The following is an 18,499-nucleotide window of genomic DNA, read 5'->3' on the forward strand; positions in this document are numbered from 1 at the left end:
TTGAGGGCATATTGCATCTCTGTCCGAAAGCCATGATAGTCTTTGGGCTCCCCCCCCAAACTTCTGCACCAATCCTGGTACCTTTCTGGCGAGCTGGGTGGCTTTCCCCTTTTTGTCTGCATCCTGAGCCCTCCTCTCCTCAAGCCTCACCGTCTGCAGCGCTAGCTGGACCTCCAACACCCGGTACCTTTCTTCCAGGCTTGGACCCGCTCCAGCTCCTGCTTCTCCGGTTCCGGCTGGGTTGCTCATGATGCCTTCTCCTGCACAAGCTGCTTTCAAAGACTGTCGGAATGCTGTGATGGGATGATGAGCTGCTTGTGCGTAAAATCGTATCCCCTCAGAGTTTGTTCAAGTCCACAAACCTCTGTCTGTGACGGAGCCCCTCAGACATGGCTCCTCTAGTCACTAGCAGATTCCGACAGTGGTTGCTTTCGGAATCGCTTCCAACATAAAAGCTCCTTAACGGAAACACGTCTTCTGGACTCTCTGCGTGACAGTTTCCGGCGAGGAGTGGGTGTCCCTACAGGAGGTCCTGAAACCTCCCCACTGTTTTCGCTGGAAGTGTCTCTGAGCCATCCCTCCAGCTCACTTTCCCTCAGCTCAGCTCCTCTCCCCCTACTGGTTCCCTCTTCAGCTGCTGAGTCTCTCCCAACCTGTGTGAGCCCTTTCACCTCCCTTCCTTCCGATGGCAGTTCCCTGACAGTTATGAAAAGTATTTTTTCTTTTTCTTTTATCTTTTGTCTTTTTTGCATTTTGGAAAACGTATATAAATGTGTTTACAGTGTTATGTATTGTTCTTTGTATTTTTTTCTTTTCTTGTAAAATTCAATAAAAATTTAAAAAATTAACGTAACTCTGCTTTGCCCTTGCAATATCCTATTTCAAACCCCTGTGCTGACTACCATCAGTGGAAACATCACCAGTGGAAGAGCTTGACTCACAACCAGTGGTGGAGGAAGCCACTCGGGTACCAGGGGGCAGGGCAAGCCGCCCATAGGGGCGGGGCAAGGGCAGGGAGAGTTGTCCATGGGGGCGGGGCATACCACGGAGCCTCCAGAGTCTGCCTGCCTCCTCCCACTCAGGTGCCCTACAGCTGGGGGGGAGGCAGCAGGGGGACTGTTTGGGCAACACGGAGCCTGCGCATGCCCAAGCCACCGCGTCTCTCCCAGGAGACATGCGTGGCTCAGGTGCACTGCAGGCCCTGCGGTGAATGCCGCCCGGCATTTTGTCATCCCCCTTCCTCCGCCCCTGCTCACAACACAGTTGCAGTGGCAGCCTTCAAAGCAGCAGAGCCTCCCACATGGGCATATAAACACCTTCACAAAACTTGCATGTATGTTTGTGGTCTGTATGTGTCAGTATGTTTTCAAGCACAATTCAAAGTGTTGGCGCTGACCTTTAAAGCCCTAAACGGCCTCGGCCCAGTATACCTGAAGGAGCATCTCCACCCCCATCGTTCAGCCCAGACACTGAGGTCCAGCTCCCAGGGCCTTCTGGCAGTTCCCTCCCTGTGGGAAGTGAGGTTACAGGGAACCAGGCAGAGGGCCTTCTCAGTGGTGGCTCCTGCCCTATGGAATGCTCTCCCATCAGATGTCAAGGAAATAAACAACTATCCGACTTTTAGAAGACATCTGAAGGCAGCCCTGTTTAGGGAAGTGTTTAATGACTAATGTTTTAATGTATTTAAACTCTTTTGTTGGAAGCAGCCCAGAGTGGCTGGGGAAACCGAGCCAGATGGGCAGGGTAGAAATAATAAATTATGATTATCCTGACCCCTTCAGCAGCAAGACTCAAGGGGTGTAAGCCATCTTCACACAGGGATGTCCACATGAAAGAAATTCCACACAATGAATTGTGGCAAATGTAGATTCTCAAGCAAATTTGATGGAGGGCTGCAGCCATTCCTTGCTCTCTTATTAAAATGCCTATGATACATAAGCATATATCAAAACATGCATTCTTTTTCATTGACATGAGAGTCAGGCTGAGTAGTCTCAATTAGTCTTTAGCGTCATGTGACACTCTAAACTGAAGTCCAGAGTGACTGCACATGCAATTCATATGCATACAAGTAGGCCTTGCCAATCCTTAAAAATCCTTCTAATGTAAAGGCCATGTCTGAAACTTATCCCATGTAAAATATTTTTTTAAGGGAATCCCACCTATGTGTGTTGATGTCACACACAGCAAAAATTGTTTGTGATTAGGGCAGCAAAGTCAACAAGTATAAAGGGCACTTAAACAATAGTCAACTACCTAGTCTTGCCTAGTTCCAAAGTAATCAGGAGAACTGTTTGGGGGGTGGGGGATGAATTTTTTGCAGATTTCCCCTTTAACCGGCTTTGGGGATACATCAGTTAGGCATTTAATTTGCATACATGCTTCCAAAAATATCCGCAGGGTGTGATTAAAAGAATTGTGCCATTCATTGAGACATTAATTGGGGATCAAAATACCCACCTTACATCCCAGCCCATTTTGACAGTTCTGGAACCCCCCTGCGAAGAAAACTAGGTGGCCACCCCCAGCTACCTTTCGGAAATGGTGAAAGTTGCAGTGGTGGGAGTGAAATGCTTGAGCTCATCATGTAAGTGGTGGCCTCTGCCTCAAAGCTTTGTTTTCTCTCCTTAGGTGCTGACGCTGTAGAAGCCCAGTGTAAGAGATTTGAAGTGAGCTCCAGTGAAGATGGAAGGGTGCTCTTCTCTGCTGATGAAGAAGAGATCGTCATTGGAGCAGACAGACTGAAAGTCACAGGTAGGGAAGAACAGCGGTACCCTTTTTTTATTTATTTAAAAGTGCTAATGGTATTTTGACGATACGTCCAAAAGGTTTTCATAAGCGTACCACAGTTTATTTTAAATGAGGAAGAAGACTTGCTCTCAATCATTTATGCACATTTTTCTAATGCATGTTCATGCATTCTACCAACAGATATACCACACATTGTTCTGCATTAAGGGTGCGGAAATAGAACCTGCAACCAAATATGGCAGTGTGGAATGCTCCTGTTCATCATTCCAGAAATCCTAGTCCATTCCGCTCCCAACCCCAGCTTTCCGTTCTCACCTCCCCTGCTGCTCAACAGTCAGTATTTTGTGTGCACTGAGCATGCTCAATCTGGGGTTTTTTGGGGGTTCCTCTCTAAGGGTTTTCGCTAAATCTTTTTTGCCCTTATACAAATTTTGTGGTTCCCCAAAACTACTACTACTACTACTACTACTAATAATAATAATAATAATTGTACCCCTCCCATCTGGCTGGGTTGCCCCAGCCACTCCGGGCAGCTTCCAACAAATATAAAACCACAATAAAACACCAAACATTTAAAACTTCCCTATACAGGGATACCTTCCTCTCATGTGTGGATAATTTTGGCTACCCAAGGACCAGCGCTCAAGAAATATCCTTATCTTAGACAAAGGAAAGGAAAGCCTAAGGTAGATAGGAAGGGGGTTGTGACCAGTCAAAGGGCTGAAGGATGAGTAAACTGGAAGTGGGTAGACTTGGTGGATACTGCATAAAGGAAAAAGGGAAGAACAAAGGAAGGAGTCAGGAATGTTTGAGGAGGAGGAAGCTTGGTGAAACCAAGAAACTGAGGAGTGAGAGGCACTGCCTCGTGCTAGGGAGTGGCATGGTGGGCACCAAAGTACCAAAATGGTGGCCTGCTGGGGCCAAAAACAGAGCCAGCGACAGCGTGGACATAGGCTGCTGCAACCTCGTCCTGACTGGGAAGCCAGGAGAAAGAGAGAGCAGCAAGATGAGTGGCAACAGATAAAGTCCTGAGTAGCAACATACAGTGGTACCTCAGGTTACATACGCTTCAGGTTACATACGCTTCAGGTTACAGACTCCGCTAACCCAGAAATAGTGCTTCAGGTTAAGAACTTTGCTTCAGGATGAGAACAGAAATTGTGCTCTGGCGGCATGGCGGCAGCAGGAGGCCCCATTAGCTAAAGTGGTGCTTCAGGTTAAGAACAGTTTCAGGTTAAGTACGGACCTCCGGAATGAATTACCGTATTTTTTGCACCATAACACTCACTTTTTTCCTCCTAGAAAATAAGGGGAAATGTCTGTGCGTGTTATGGAGGGAATGCCTACGGGTGGCATGCCTATGGATTTTCCTCTTCTAAAATCTATGTGTGTGTTATGGTCGGGTGCATGTTATAGAGCGAAAAATACGGTAAGTACTTAACCTGAGGTACCACTATACTTCCATGGAAGGTCCAACTCAGGGCCTTGAAAAAAAGAGTGGGGGGGGGCACATTCACCTGGTCTAACCTCACCTTGAGTTTGTTTTTATGTCTGCTTTTTAAAAAAAATTTAACATGCAAGTTGTTGAGTCGCATCTACCTTTTTGGCTCTGTTCTTTGCGAAACTAAGGTGTAAGATCTGGATCGCTGTGATGCTGAGTTCTCCCCTCCCCTTTTGTTGCTGTCCAGACACAGCAATAACGTAGATGGATATTCTCCCTCTGTAGAATTAGACTCTCTACCCGCAGTTCTGTTTCACATGCCATCATTAATGTGGCATTAATTTATTGCGCTTTTGCCATTTTGAGAGGTTTACTTAGGTAACGCCACCCCCACCCCCAATAGTCATAAAAGCTGCCATTACCCAGCGTGTTAATAGTCGCCTGTACTCAAAATGTCAGCTCAAATTTCTCTGTGACTTAAGGGTACGTACTTAAAAGTACTCTATAAAGAGTGCTTCAAGACAGTTCACCTTGAACTGGGGAAGTCGAAACCTATTTCTTACTAGAGGACTACTCCATGGATCGGAATATTGAGGAATGGCTTTCCCTCAGTGTGTCAGTTATTCTCCAGTAAAAGACTGCATTTCACTAAAATTTCCAGAGACTATTTTGACTGCATTGGCATGTACTCAGACAAACTGATAGTGGTGGTTACATTTAACATTGCCTTGGTTTATACTTTATTCCCATGTTCTATTGCAATGTGCCAGAAGCAAGAGGTTGCTGATTCAATCCAACGTTACAAGCTGACTCTTGTTACTGCAAATTGTATACAGTGGTGCCTCGCAAGACGAAATTAATTCGTTCTGCGAGTTTTTTCGTCTTGCGAATTTTTCGTCTTGTGAAGCACGGTTTCCCATAGGAATGCATTGAAAATCCAAAAGGGAACAAACTTGCAAGACGTTTTCGTCTTGCGAAGCAAGCCCATAGGGAAATTCGTCTTGCGAAGCAACTCAAAAAATGAAAAACTCTTTCGTCTTGCGAGTTTTTCGTTTTGCGAGTTTTTCGTCTTGTCACTGTAATTATATCGGTGCAGATAGCAATCTTTAGCACACTTTAAAATGTTCCGCATTATTATTTGACTTGGAAAGGATGAATCATACAACTAAAATAATGAGATTGATTGTCCAACATTTATTTGACACATTATGCAGAATGAGAGGCCGACCCACCGCTTTACATTTTGGGTATCATTTTTTGAATGCTTCCCTATGTAAAAAAATAAACAAAAAATAAACCCCTAGTGTGGTAAACTATAAAAAGGGGGAAAGAGCTATGCTATTTCTCCTTTGTTGTTCTAGTTTTCTACATGTCAGGAACTCTCTCTTTTTTTTAACTTTGAAAACAATTAAAAATGTGATATCCCATCTGCAATTTGAACTGCTGCATCCCAAATTCTACAATTTGAGTCGAGAGTAATGCATAGAACAACTCTATAACGTGAAGTGATCTCCACATGCCCAAGTGTTAGGAAGTTTCAGGGACAATCATTACCAAATCAGTTTCCTTATGATGAGAGACTACCAGAAATTTTTGTGGAGTCTCTATTTGCAAACATACAAGTTGAGCAAGGAAGAGCTCCCTGGCCTCCAGACCAAAAGTTCTAGTTTTGAAAGTGTCACGAATGTTCCAAAGCCAGAGCCAGGTCCCCAAGCCTGCAGACTGCCAGCCAGCAACAAAAATCTTTCATATGGTTGATTTCAGCTGCATCCTTTTTTGTCTCCCTATCCTCCCTTCGTGCACATTCTCCTATTTGTATGTTCACAGAGGCTTTCATTTGAACGCAAATCTGTACACACAGTTCCCAGGCTAGCACAAAAACATTTTTAATATTTATTTTCCAGTTTATAACAATGCACCAACAAACAATTCCCATATACCCCACCCCAATAAACATTCTGTATGTATGCAATGTAAATAATAAGCACTCAGTTTGTAAGTGGTTTAGAAGTTTTGAGCAAAAAACACCTCTTCATTGTAAGCCAACTAGATATATACCCCCTCCCCAATAACCATGTACAGGAGTTTGTGCATTCCATTGGCAATAATTTCCGCCACCTCAGAAATAAAGTAGAATCAGATAGCAGGAAAATCTGGTATACTTGTCTGCACCAGTGGAACTACTATATACATATTGGAAATCAAACTTGGCTGATCATCACAGCATCCTTACTTTTTACTATTCCTGATTTATCAAAGATAACGACCAGTGTGGCTGGTTTTAGAGAATAAAATATTTTCCCTATGTCAGTTGTTCAAGGGAACAGTGAACATTTCTTGTATTTCTAAAAATACTCCCCCCCCCCCCACAAAAAGGCCATTGATGCTGATATTTTCTAACTTTCTCTTTTAGCATAAGTCTTTAAAATCTAGCATTTGTCTTAGCAGACTAATTGGCAGTTGTCTTGTGACCAGTGAACTACTGCTAATTTTGTCTGTTTGCTAGACTTCAAAAGCCAAAGGAGAATAAATATCTGGTTCTTTTATCTAAAGCAAATCTTGAGAGGCAGTCATTTTCAAGATGTTTGCCTTAGCAAGGAAGGAAACGAAACTTGAAAAATACAAGAATAAAGCTAAATATAAAAACTGAAACTGGCAGATAAAAATCTCAGATGGCTAAATGTTCTGAAGCTCAGTCTTAAGCAAATAATTGACACAAGCTTTCAAAACAGATGTTTAAAGTTTCCTCAAATGAATATAAAACAGCTAAGTTGCAACTGGTATGAAAAATAATACCCTGTGTGGAGAAAGGTAAAGTTACATATGTGAATGTTGTTCTGCTAAAATAAACTTTTCAGCCCGTAAATAGTTAATTGTATGGAGTGACTGGCAGTTTATTTCTAGCTGGGGCCTGGGAGACGTTATGTAGGATTTCTTTAGTTTGCCAGGGAACAGCTAGGCTGATACAGTTTCTAGGGATTTTGGAGAGGTGATCATATGGCTTGTGGGATTTTCCATTGTGTCAGTTGGCATTAGAAACCAGTTACACTGAGGCCTGTATTTTTATCCATACTTATAACAAATTATCTCATATCAGTCAATGTTGATATGTCAGGGCAAGCTTTTCAGCTTCCCATATAAAACAACCCCTTCCCTCCAGGCATTGTTCTGGGAATTTTCCTGACCCTTCCCCAGCCATTTTTTTTGGGGGGGCACATGGGGAAAGACCCCTTGTACAAAGGGAAATTCTTGTGCAGGCCTCCACTGACAGGACTCATTAGTTGAATTCAGTCCTCTTTGCTTAAAGGTAAAGGTAAAGGGACCCCTGACCATTAGGTCCAGTCATGACCGACTCTGGGGTTGTGGCGCTCATCTCGCTTTATTGGCCGAGGGAGTCGGCGTACACCTTCCGGGTCATGTGGCCAGCATGACTAAGCTGCTTCTGGCGAACCAGAGCAGCGCACAGAAACGCCGTTTACCTTCCTGCTGGAGCGGTACCTATTTATCTACTTGCACTTTGACGTGCTTTCGAACTGCTAGGTTGGCAGGAGCAGGGACCGAGCAACGGGAGCTCACCCTGTCGCGGGGATTCAAACCGCCAACCTTCTGATCGGCAATTCCTAGGCTCTTTGCTTACTATCACGCAAAACCTCTTTTTGGATTGTGGGTTGTTGTTTTAAAACCTTTCTCCACAAAGACTAGGAGAAATAGTTCAAACTTGCTTCACTATTTTTAAAACTGTGCAAATGAATATTTAAACATATGAAATGTACTTGTATTGAGTCAGCTTTCTTGGCCTCAAGTAGAGAGAGAGAGAGATTTTCCTGCTTTGTTGAATGCTAGAAATCAAACCCAGAATCCTCCATGTGGACAGTATGGGATGGGAGAGAGACCATATCTGCAAACTTCTACCCAAGTATTTTATCCAATGAAATGCAGTTGTGTTGTAGTACTTGCTCCATGCTTCATAATAGCAAAACATTCAACACAGATATTTCTGTAATAATAACGACACCATCTAGTAGTAAGGGCGTCACAATTATGGAACCCATATGTTCAGCATTGCACATAAAATATAATTACTTTCGAGGGAATTCAACACCACACTGTCACAAACATTATGTTAATGCAAGCATTTCTGCTTATCCAACAGAATCAGTTCCCCCTGCACACTGTTCTGGGGTTTCCCCTTGAGCTAATTTGGGGGGCACAGGGTGCAAATAGGGGGGAAATCACAATTGTACTAACAGGTTACCACTAGCAGGACCAGTTGGTTGATTTCGGCCGTACATTTTCATGGTATCTAAAGTAGAAATGGAACATGGAGGTTTCACTTTTCATTACAAGTAAAAAAGGGGGGACAACATTTCTGTTGTTGTCTTACCACATCTTGACTCACATTTCACAGGGTGCTGCCCACAAGCCATCAGTTAGCCATGCCTGGTCTAAACTAAGTACCTAACGTCTTCTTTTACTGTGTCAAGCACTTCAAGGTAAGGTACTTATTGAATGAGTATCTGAAGGTGGGAAAAGCCTTTGAAAATCTCTTTGTGACACTTGGCACTCCAGCGCCCTGCCATATTTCATCAGTTATATCATGTCACAGGACGTAATATAAGCCGACTGATGCAAACCGTGGGGACTTGCACATGTTTGCTGAAAAATTTAAAAGCAACACAATTTGGGGGTCAGAACTCAAAGGCAACTACAAGGAGAAAGTTATCTCTGTGTTCCTAGCTTAGGGAATATAATGCCTTTTGGCAGTGTTCTAGTTGTACCTCGCAACCATCATTCATTCCTTAGTCACCTCGAGGCTAGATGACATGCGGCTGCCCTTGATGACTACTAGAAAGCTGCCGATGTTGCAGAATACAGCAGTACACTCCCTGAAAAGGGGAGATCACACCAGTACTCCAAGCCTACTTTTCGTCCCCTACAGCATCACAGTTGCTCTGGTTACTTGTACCCCCTTAAGGTGCTTGGCCCCGAGTTCCTTAAAAGACTGCGATGGGTCAAAGGTCCAAAAGAAATTCTGAAGTTGATCCAGAGATAGGGATGCAAGTCATCTGGTTGACATTTTGACATGAACCTGCCTAATTCGCAGTTCCTGTACTGTTATGCAGGTATCTTTCAGAATTTACACTTCTACGAATTTTGCAATTAAGCTCTCTATAACGCATGCTCCAAAATGGGAGAAAGGTGGGGGGGAGTCCACAGTGGGAAAGTGTGCACAAAAGTACTTGTATTAATGAACATAATATAGAAATAACAGACAAAAATGTTTATTAAGGGGAATTGCTTGCAAGCATTCCTATTTTAGGCAACGTTGCATACGAAAAGGTGAGGGGAAATGTGTACAGAAATGAGCACAATTTTTTTATGTGAACTTTTAAAAATATAAAAATATAAAATCACAAACTGATATGCAAATGGGGCGATCTGGACATAGTAATAATAATAATAATAATAATAATAATAATAATAATAATAAATTTATTATTTGTACCCTGCCCATCTGGCTGGGTTTCCCCAGCCACTCTGGGCGGCTTCCACAGAGACCAAAAATACACTAAAATGTCACATATTAAAAACTTCCCTGAACAGGGCTGCCTTAAGATGTCTTCTGAATGTCAGAAGATGGGGAATAAGTGAGAGAAATTGAAATTGATGTGTCCATTCCTGTTTCTTTCTCTCTCTCTCTCTCTCTCTCTCTCTCACACACACACACACAGTCTCACATACAGACACATTTGACATTCTTTTATCAAGTTGCACTGAACTAGACTTCATGCACATGTCTCTGTCATATAAGGCTTGATCGCAGCTGTGAGGCCTTTGATAATTTTTGTTTTGTAGACAGGAAGCAGCACTACTCCATCACAAAAAAGGAATAGTGATGAACTGTTCAAACTATGTATACAGAGAATATATAAAGAGTTATGGTAGAGGTGTTGGAATGAGTGCTAGCAGCAGTCTTTGTACTGGCTTCAGTCAGTCAGTTTATTGCATTTTATACATATATACACATATAAAATGTTTGTTGTGGTTTAGTCATTTAGTCGTGTCCAACTCTTCATGACCCCATGGACCAGAGCACGCCAGGCACTCCTGTCTTCCACTGCCTCCCGCAGTTTGGTCAAACTCATGCTGGTAGCTTCGAGAACACTGTCCAACCATCTCGTCCTCTGTTGTCCCCTTCTCCTTGTGCTCTCCTTCTTTCCCAGCATCAGGGTCTCTTCCAGGGATTCTTCTCTTCTCATGAGGTGGCCAAAATATTGGAGCCTCAGCTTCAGGACCTGTCCTTCCAGAGAGCACTCAGGGCTGATTTCCTTCAGAATGGATAGGTTTGATCTTTTTGCAGTCCATGGGACTCTCAAGAGTCTCCTCCAGCACCATAATTCAAAAGCGATCAGCCTTCTTTATGGTCCAGCTCTCACTTCCATACATCACTACTGGGAAAACCATAGCTTTAACTATACAAACCTTTGTCGGCAAGGTGATGTCTCTGCTTTTTAAGATGCTGTCTAGGTTTGTCATCGCTTTTATCCCAAGAAGCAGGCGTCTTTTAATTTTGTGACTGCTATATACACATATTAAACAGAAAACAACAAAAATAGTAATTTGCATTTCTACTCCTTAACCTTTAAACATACATCATTACCCATATGCCCTTTAAATTTTGTAGCACAGATCTATAGAGTCTTAACAAGAAATTTAGATATTCTGAAAGATATGTATTTCTCTGCATCAGACAGCAAGAAACAGGTCTTTACCAAGGGATGGCCTTCCCTTCTGCGCTCTTAACAGTGGGTGAATATAATTGTTTCTAAGTTCATTATAGAAAGGGAGCACATGAGTTGCATCTCCTATTCATACTGAGTTGCAGCCACAGACTTTGTCTTTCTTAGGAATTCCTTTATGCCGGCCCATCCAATCTGCTAGTGGGAGAACATTTAATCTTGCCTGTGTAAAGGCCACCCTCATTTTGAGATTTGGCAAGTCTACCAGATATCTTGGAAATGAGAAATACAATGGAATAAAGGAGGCATACAATTTATTAGATTGACAGGGCTCCATCTGGCTTCCACTAACAGAACCTGACCCTAGATCCCATAGTTCGCTTTAAAAAGTATTTTCTTCTGATGTTCAGCTTTTTAATTTGATTATTGCTAGACAAAAAGAGATGAGTCTAAAAGGCAAATATTATTGATTGTCACTGGGAACAACCTTTATCGGCTAGAGTCGCCAGACAATCAGAAACAAACAACAGCTTTTTTTTTTTTTCTTGGGCCAGTTGCTGGTTGTGTAACAGCCAGTGGCAACTTCCCTCCCGATGGAAATAGTAGTTTCTGAGCAAGGATATGTATTTTCATTGATATCATGGTACACTGCAAAGGATTGAAGAGCATAGCCATCTGCCCTCACCACATTTTTTTATCCTATCTGGGCATCCCAGGTGTCTGCTATTTAAACTTTAAAAAACAAAACAAAATGGAATGCCAAGCTATATGTTTAACATAGAATGCAGTTTGTCCCTGAGGCATGATGTGAATAAATGGGTTCATGCATTCAAGACTAGCAAAACATAAATACAGAACAGGCTTGCCTATAAATGTTTCATTGGAAATGTTCATTATCTAACAAAGAAAACATGCACATGAAAAAATGGTGTGTGTGTTGTAGCTGAGTAGGCATTTGAACTGTGGCTCTTCTGTAGCCAAGAAAAGTAACTGTGTGATCTTGACAAACCGCCATACAGGGGACCCAATTCAGTCACGAATGTTGCACAAATGCAAAAGTTTAAAGCTTGAGTGTCTTAACTGTACAAGCTTCACGACAACTGTTAAAGATTGCAAGAGTTTTCCTTCTGACCTTAATGGTATTAGCATTGTTCTTTCCCAGATATAATTTAGAAAATTGTTCTGTCTCTAAAGCTTCTCTATGCTTGTCTTTGAATTAGGTTATTATGATCCCCCCCCCCCCTGTGCTCAAAGGCAAAAGGGTTTTTAGATTCAAGAACTTGTGTCCTTTAAACATTTTTAAAGCTCTGCATCTTCAATTTTTATTTTAAAACTTAACTCATAAAAGAAAGGAGGGGTGCTTCAAAGAATGGTCTCCAGGGAAGGGAAGAGTAAACTTAAACTTTTTTGTTTATCCAGAGTTTCCCTGAGCAACTGAGCAATTCTCAACCTAATCTTTTTATAAACCCACACAAGAGCATTGCATATTGGGAACCATATGCTCAATAGGCAGAGTATATCTATTTTCATGATGTGTGGTCTACGTTTGTGGTATGCACACACTGGAAACCTAAAGGTTGGATTACTCAAGGGCATATGTGAGAATGCCCTTGAGAATGCACTTAGCTTCGGCTGGTACAGAATGATGTGACTAAGCTCCTGTCAGGGGTAGCCTACCATGAGCACATAACAGCAGTTTTAAAAGGACTGCACTGGCTACTAATATGCTGCCAATATTTCTGTGCATTTACATGCACTCTGGCACTAATCTCAGCGTCCCATTGTGCCAAAAGCATTTTCATCATGCTGACCACACGACCAGTTGTATGTGGACAAACGCCAGCTCCCTCAGCCTGAAGTGAGATGAGCACCGCACCCCATAGTCCCCTTTGACTGGGCTTAACCGTCCAGTGGTCCTTTTACCTTTACCTTTTATATATGCTGCCAAGAATGAGTCAAAGTTTTAGTATTGGTACTCAGAGTCCTAAACAGCTAAGTTCACTTGAGAGAATTCCTGCTCCCCTAAGACCAGCTTGCATATTGCTCGCCTGGTGATGCCATCTGTCACAGAGGTTCGAATGGTGGTGGCACAAACAATAATCTTTTCAATGGAGAAAGTTCCAAAGCTCATACATCTTCAGCTTTGGAACTTTCTCCCCTCTGAGATACAAACATTGCTGAGCTTTTGGAACCAGATAAAGGCCTGTTTCTTCATCCTTTGCTGGAGTGCAAAGCCAGATTGGAGTCCCCCTCGCTTGCCATTTATCTGCCTTGGTTATCCTTTCTTTTTAATGCTGGTTTTGTTTTATGCTGATTTTAGTTTCAGTTTTAGGAGAAATATTCTTAGGGCTCACATAAAAGACCAAGGCGGTATACGGCAAAATATGCAAGTACAGTAAAACATAAAACACTATAAAAGAAATGGCAACAATGACCGTTTCACCTTGAAAAGGTTTAAACATTGGAATAGGGCTGTCGGCATAAAAAAAAAAGTCTGCTACAGGTGCCTGGAAATTAGCAGCAAGAATGCTAAAGACCTGAAGCCAGGAGGGGCCCTGTAAAGTGGGAGGCAGCTAGCCGTGCTCCTTAAGATCATCTCAGGCCTCAGCGAAGCAGTAATATATTCTGGACCCGAGTTGTTCAGGGCTTTGTATATTAAAGACAGAATAATTTATGTCTTGGTTTTGTCTGTATATTATACAGCAACCTGTTTTGGAATGGTCACAAAAAGCTTGGGATAGATATAAAGGTAAAGGGACCCTTGACCATTAGGTCCAGTTGTGGCTGACTCTGGGGTTGCGGCGCTCATCTCGCTTTATTGGCCGAGGGAACCGGCGTACGGCTTCTGGGTCACGAGGCCAGCATGACTAAGCCGCTTCTGGCGAACCAGAGCAGCGCACGGAAACGCCGTTTAGCTTCCCGCCAGAGCGGTACCTATTTATCTACTTGCACTTCGGGCTTTCGAACTGCTAGGTTGGCAGGAGCTGGGACCGAGCAAGGGGAGCTCACCCTGTCGCAGGGATTCGAACTGCCGACCTTCTGAATGGCAAGTCCTAGGCTCTGTGGTTTAGACCACAGCACCACCCGCGTCCCTTGGGATAGATATGGTCTACATAAATAAATAAAAAATGTCAAGAATGAGCAGTTTGTGGCCCCTTAGATTTTGTTGGACTCCAGCTCCCATCAGCCCCAATCAACACAGTCAGTGGTTAGGCATGATGTCAATTGTATTCCAGCAACATCTAAAGTGCCACAGGTTCTAAAGTAAAGCACTGAAGTTGCTCAGCAAAGTATACGTACTCTTTGCCCAAGAATGTTGACAGTCTCAGAACTGAGTATTATCCTTCCTTGAAAAGAAGATAGAGAGTTGAGTCATTTGCAGTTGGCACTGCTACCATCTGGCTTGCATTCTTCAATGCTTTATGCCTGTGTGTCGACAGCACATGTTAGCAGCAGCTATTAGAACCAAAACACCATTTCCCCAGGGACATTTGGTTTCAGCAAATGACATAGAATTAGATGGCGTAACTTTCAGATTCTAGCAATCATGTAAACTAAACTAATATTCTCATCTGATTTCCAAATTTGAAAGGGGCTATTTATTTCTGCTCTCTTGACTCTGGCCACCATCCAAGAGGACCCCTGAACTAAACTGAGGCCACATGCCAAGCAGAATTGCATAATGCTCTCAAGCAAATAGCACCCGGGATAACAATATTCACAAGCAGAGTTCAGATGTGATACACTGATTCTTGTCGGACTCCAGAACTATAAATGGCCTCATAAGCAAGTGCAAGTAATAAACTTTCATTTCTCTGTGTCTTTTGAGTTAGCTTGTCACTGCCTATATAATTCAAACCCATATGTATTAGGGCACCGTTGACCTTGAAAGCTATATTTACAGTAGGTTTTTTTTTTACTTTTAGAAGCAGAAAGTCCCCGCAAGATTTGGGAGAGGTCTGTAACTCCACATAGCCATTAGTGATGAAAATCCTCAATATGTTGCTGTAAAATTTATAGGGCTATATAAAGCCAGTTAATGAATATCTCTGGATGAGTTTCAAAGTTATTCATGGAGGAAAGGGTGTCACATGTGTGCCAAAGGAAAAACAGAGGAAAACCACCAGAAATAGATGACAAATGACTCTTTGGTAAGAACTGAGGTCCAAGCTGCATGTCCTTGCATCACCTGGAATCCTACTTTTGGGGGACTCCCTTGTAGAAATGAGCAAAGCCCCAGTGTGGCCTTGCACAGCTAGGAACTCACAAGCACCCATTTGGAGGGCAGGTCATTTTCATATCTTCTGAGACTGAATCAAAATTCTTAGGTTAACCCAATACCAAAGAATCTCAACTACAATTGCAGCTTTGCATTTCTTTATTTCTCCAATAATATGCAGGCATACAAAGCAGATACAGTGCGACCTCGGGTTACATACGCTTCAGGTTACATATGCTTCAGGTTACACACTCCATTAACCCAGAAATAGTGCTTCAGGTTAAGAACTTTGCTTCAGGATAAGAACAGAAATCGGGTTCTAGCGGCACAGCGGCAGCAGGAGGCCCCATTAGCTAAAGTGGTGCTTCAGGTTAAGAACAGTTTCAGGTTAAGAAAGGACCTCCGGAACGAATTAAGTACTTAATCCAAGGTACCACTTTATAAAATATGAAACCAGACTTAATTAAGTACCTTACTAGCAGCAGTGTGAGAAATAGATGTCAAAAAGTTAGATGAGAAATATACAGTGGTACCTCGGGTTACATACGCTTCAGGTTAAAGACTCCGCTAACCCAGAAATAGTGCTTCAGGTTAAGAACTTTGCTTCAGGATGAGAACAGAAATCGTGCTCCGGCGGCGCGGCAGCAACGGGAGGCCCCATTAGCTAAAGTAGTGCTTCAGGTTAAGAACAGTTTCAGGTTAAGTACAAACCTCTGGAACGAATTAAGTACTTAACCCGAGGTACCACTGTAATCTCATTTATCAGGAAGATTAAGGAGAGTTTTAATGCAAATGTTCATATAAATCACCAGTTACACGCTGCTAGAATTGCACATATCTTGAATTAATTTGCAGAAATAAAAGACATTCCACTTGAGTTTCATGTGAAACAGACAAGAAAGAAAAATGTGTTAAGAGTTGATGAATGTATTGAAACAAATTTAATATTCTTCTGACTTGGGTCTAGCCATGCTTCTTTTGATGTGGAGAAAAATATTATGAATTCAATAGAATCTAGCACAGCCACACAGTAGAAAGAAATAATGAGACACTCCATTATTGTATTATAATAGCCACACGATTTTAACATGTATAGGAGAACATAAACATACTAGATTTGCTTTTAAGACTGGATAAATGTGCAGGTAATTGGAAGCAATATACAGAACACCACAATAACAGTTAAAATGGGATGATAAAGTAGAAATATTGTTTGGGGCCATAAAAAGGAAATATGTCAGAATAACAAGGAAATGAGGGATATGTGTGAATTACAAATTAGGTTAGAAGAATATAAATAAACCATTTAGAAAAAGCTCAGTGATGTAGAGAAAGTAAATGATGATACGGTGCATGTTTGTATGAGAGTATATGGTATATATTTGCCTTCAGTGGCTGACTGGCCATTTGATTGTCAATGGGCGAAGTCTTTCTCACACTTTTCATGCTCTATAGACAGGTCATAATTCAAGATTGATATGTTACAATCAATGGAAGAAAGGTGGGAAGAAAAAGCAATAATATACACCTGGCTGACTCACTGAATTAAGCAGCGTTTGCAATCACGGCATTACTGAATATGGATGGGTATGGTCAAAATTCTGAGGACAGTTGGGTAGATAATCAGTACATGTGTAGCAAACAGGTGAAGTCCTAGAATCTCAAATAAATCTAGCAGTCAAGATGCAAGCTGTATATGAGGGCGAGTAGCCACCAAATTTTCCTGTGTCAGAATTTCTGGGCAGCCAATAAGGTTTTGCTTGGGTAGATATCTTGAGTTATTTCAAGGAACATTTGCAGTTTTGTAAATGCTTGCAAACATTAGGGTTTATAAGCACAAACAACGTTGGTATCTTCAATCGTGCTTGAATTCTAAGGTCCAGTTGGCCCAGAGAGGCCAGTACCATATCCACAATTTGTGTATTTCATTGACACAGCTTCTAAATGACATAATTTATCATCCCTTAGTTATTCAACATTTGATACCTTTCAGCTGAATGTGCAGACTGATAATGTGTTTTGGTATGAAAGTTCTACCTATGGAGTACCACCTGTGATTGCTCATTCACACATACAAGCTTTCGCACTTCGTGTCTGCACTCCTGAACTTCACATGTTCATGGGACCTTTGTAAACAGATCCTTCCTTCCTTCCTTCCTTCCTTCCTTCCTTCCTTCCTTCCTTCCTCTCTCTCTCTGTAACTTGTACCCATGTTTGTTCCATATATAACGAAATGCATAAACAAATGAAGATTTGGAGCCTTGAATGCAAAAGGCACAATCTCACCACTCTATGTGCCCGGAATTCCTGAATTTTGACCATGTGAACAGGGCTAAAATTCCAGTTTCACAGAGGTAGTGGAATTGGTCTATTCAGTCTTATTCCTGATTCTTTTTCTTAACACAAACAAGAACTATAACATCAGAAGTAGTCCTCAGATACTTCTGACACTATGACTAAGAAACGGAAGTAGCAAACCCTAGTTTGCCTTAATTTGTCTCAGGAATTTTTGTGACCTAAGGTTATTGATATGTAAATCCATAGCAATTATCACTTGAGGACTCACAGATCCATCAAGAAGACATTTCCAGGTCTGTACCAGCAACTTCCCCCCTTCTCCACTCACAAGCAGATATAGGTCTAGTAAAGAATTTTAAAGTTACATAATTACACCTCACCCTTGTATCATGCAACCTGAATATTATTTAAGCAACTGCTATTCAGTCAGAAGTCAGAATGCTTTCACCCACAGACAGCCTAGCCCACAGGGAGTGAAGTGTAGAAATCATACACCCAAATGTGGCTCAGTATATTGGTTATTTATTTATTTTGCAGTACTGTGAAGTTGAATTTCTCCCTTGAACCCAATGATGGGTTCCTGTTTTTCAGGCTGACATCAGTAAATTCAATACCTAGGTATTTGAGCATAATAATGGTCTTCTTTTGCTTTGTTTTTAAGCACATAATATATATGTTTTTATTTTTCATGTCTGGATTGTAAATGGGGGCTGTAAAGGTGTGGGCATGACTTGTCAGGAGCCTTGGCTCTCACCGCAGAATATATGGCCACTTAAGGATTAGTTTCTGGGAAAAGAGCTAACTCTGCGATTGAATTAAGTAAAAAAGAGAGAAAAAGAAAGGCTAGGAGCACATTTCAAAGAGAATATGTTTCTTGATATAATGTGGTACTAACTCAAAGGTTATATCCAGTGTTTGGGGGATGGATCGAGGAAGCTGGGAATGCCAGGCTATTGCATAATAATGTAGTGTCATTTAAAGAGGCATTGATTGGGTTGTAAGAAGTCATTGTTGTGCATTCCATATATTGCATGTATTCATCACACGCAG

At 42.0% G+C, this 18,499-nt stretch overlaps 1 protein-coding gene and 1 long non-coding RNA gene across 3 annotated transcripts in view; one reads left to right on the plus strand and one right to left on the minus strand.

Moving 5' to 3' along the window:
* Positions 1-703, minus strand: part of LOC308484980 — a 29,799-nt gene extending 29,096 nt beyond the window's left edge. The window contains exon 1 of the long non-coding RNA XR_013990259.1: positions 620-703. This is a non-coding gene — a long non-coding RNA (uncharacterized lncRNA). The remainder of the gene's footprint in view (positions 1-619) is intronic.
* Positions 1-18,499, plus strand: part of SGCZ (sarcoglycan zeta) — a 565,518-nt gene that overhangs the window by 519,756 nt on the left and 27,263 nt on the right. For both annotated transcript variants that reach the window (XM_081020156.1, XM_081020155.1), the window contains one exon: positions 2,632-2,754. In XM_081020156.1, the coding sequence (XP_080876282.1) occupies positions 2,632-2,754 (123 nt within the window). The remainder of the gene's footprint in view (positions 1-2,631; positions 2,755-18,499) is intronic.

This window comes from Podarcis pityusensis (genome assembly GCF_964106645.2).
Source record: "Podarcis pityusensis genome assembly, chromosome: 9".
In the NCBI taxonomy this organism is placed as follows: domain Eukaryota; kingdom Metazoa; phylum Chordata; class Lepidosauria; order Squamata; family Lacertidae; genus Podarcis; species Podarcis pityusensis.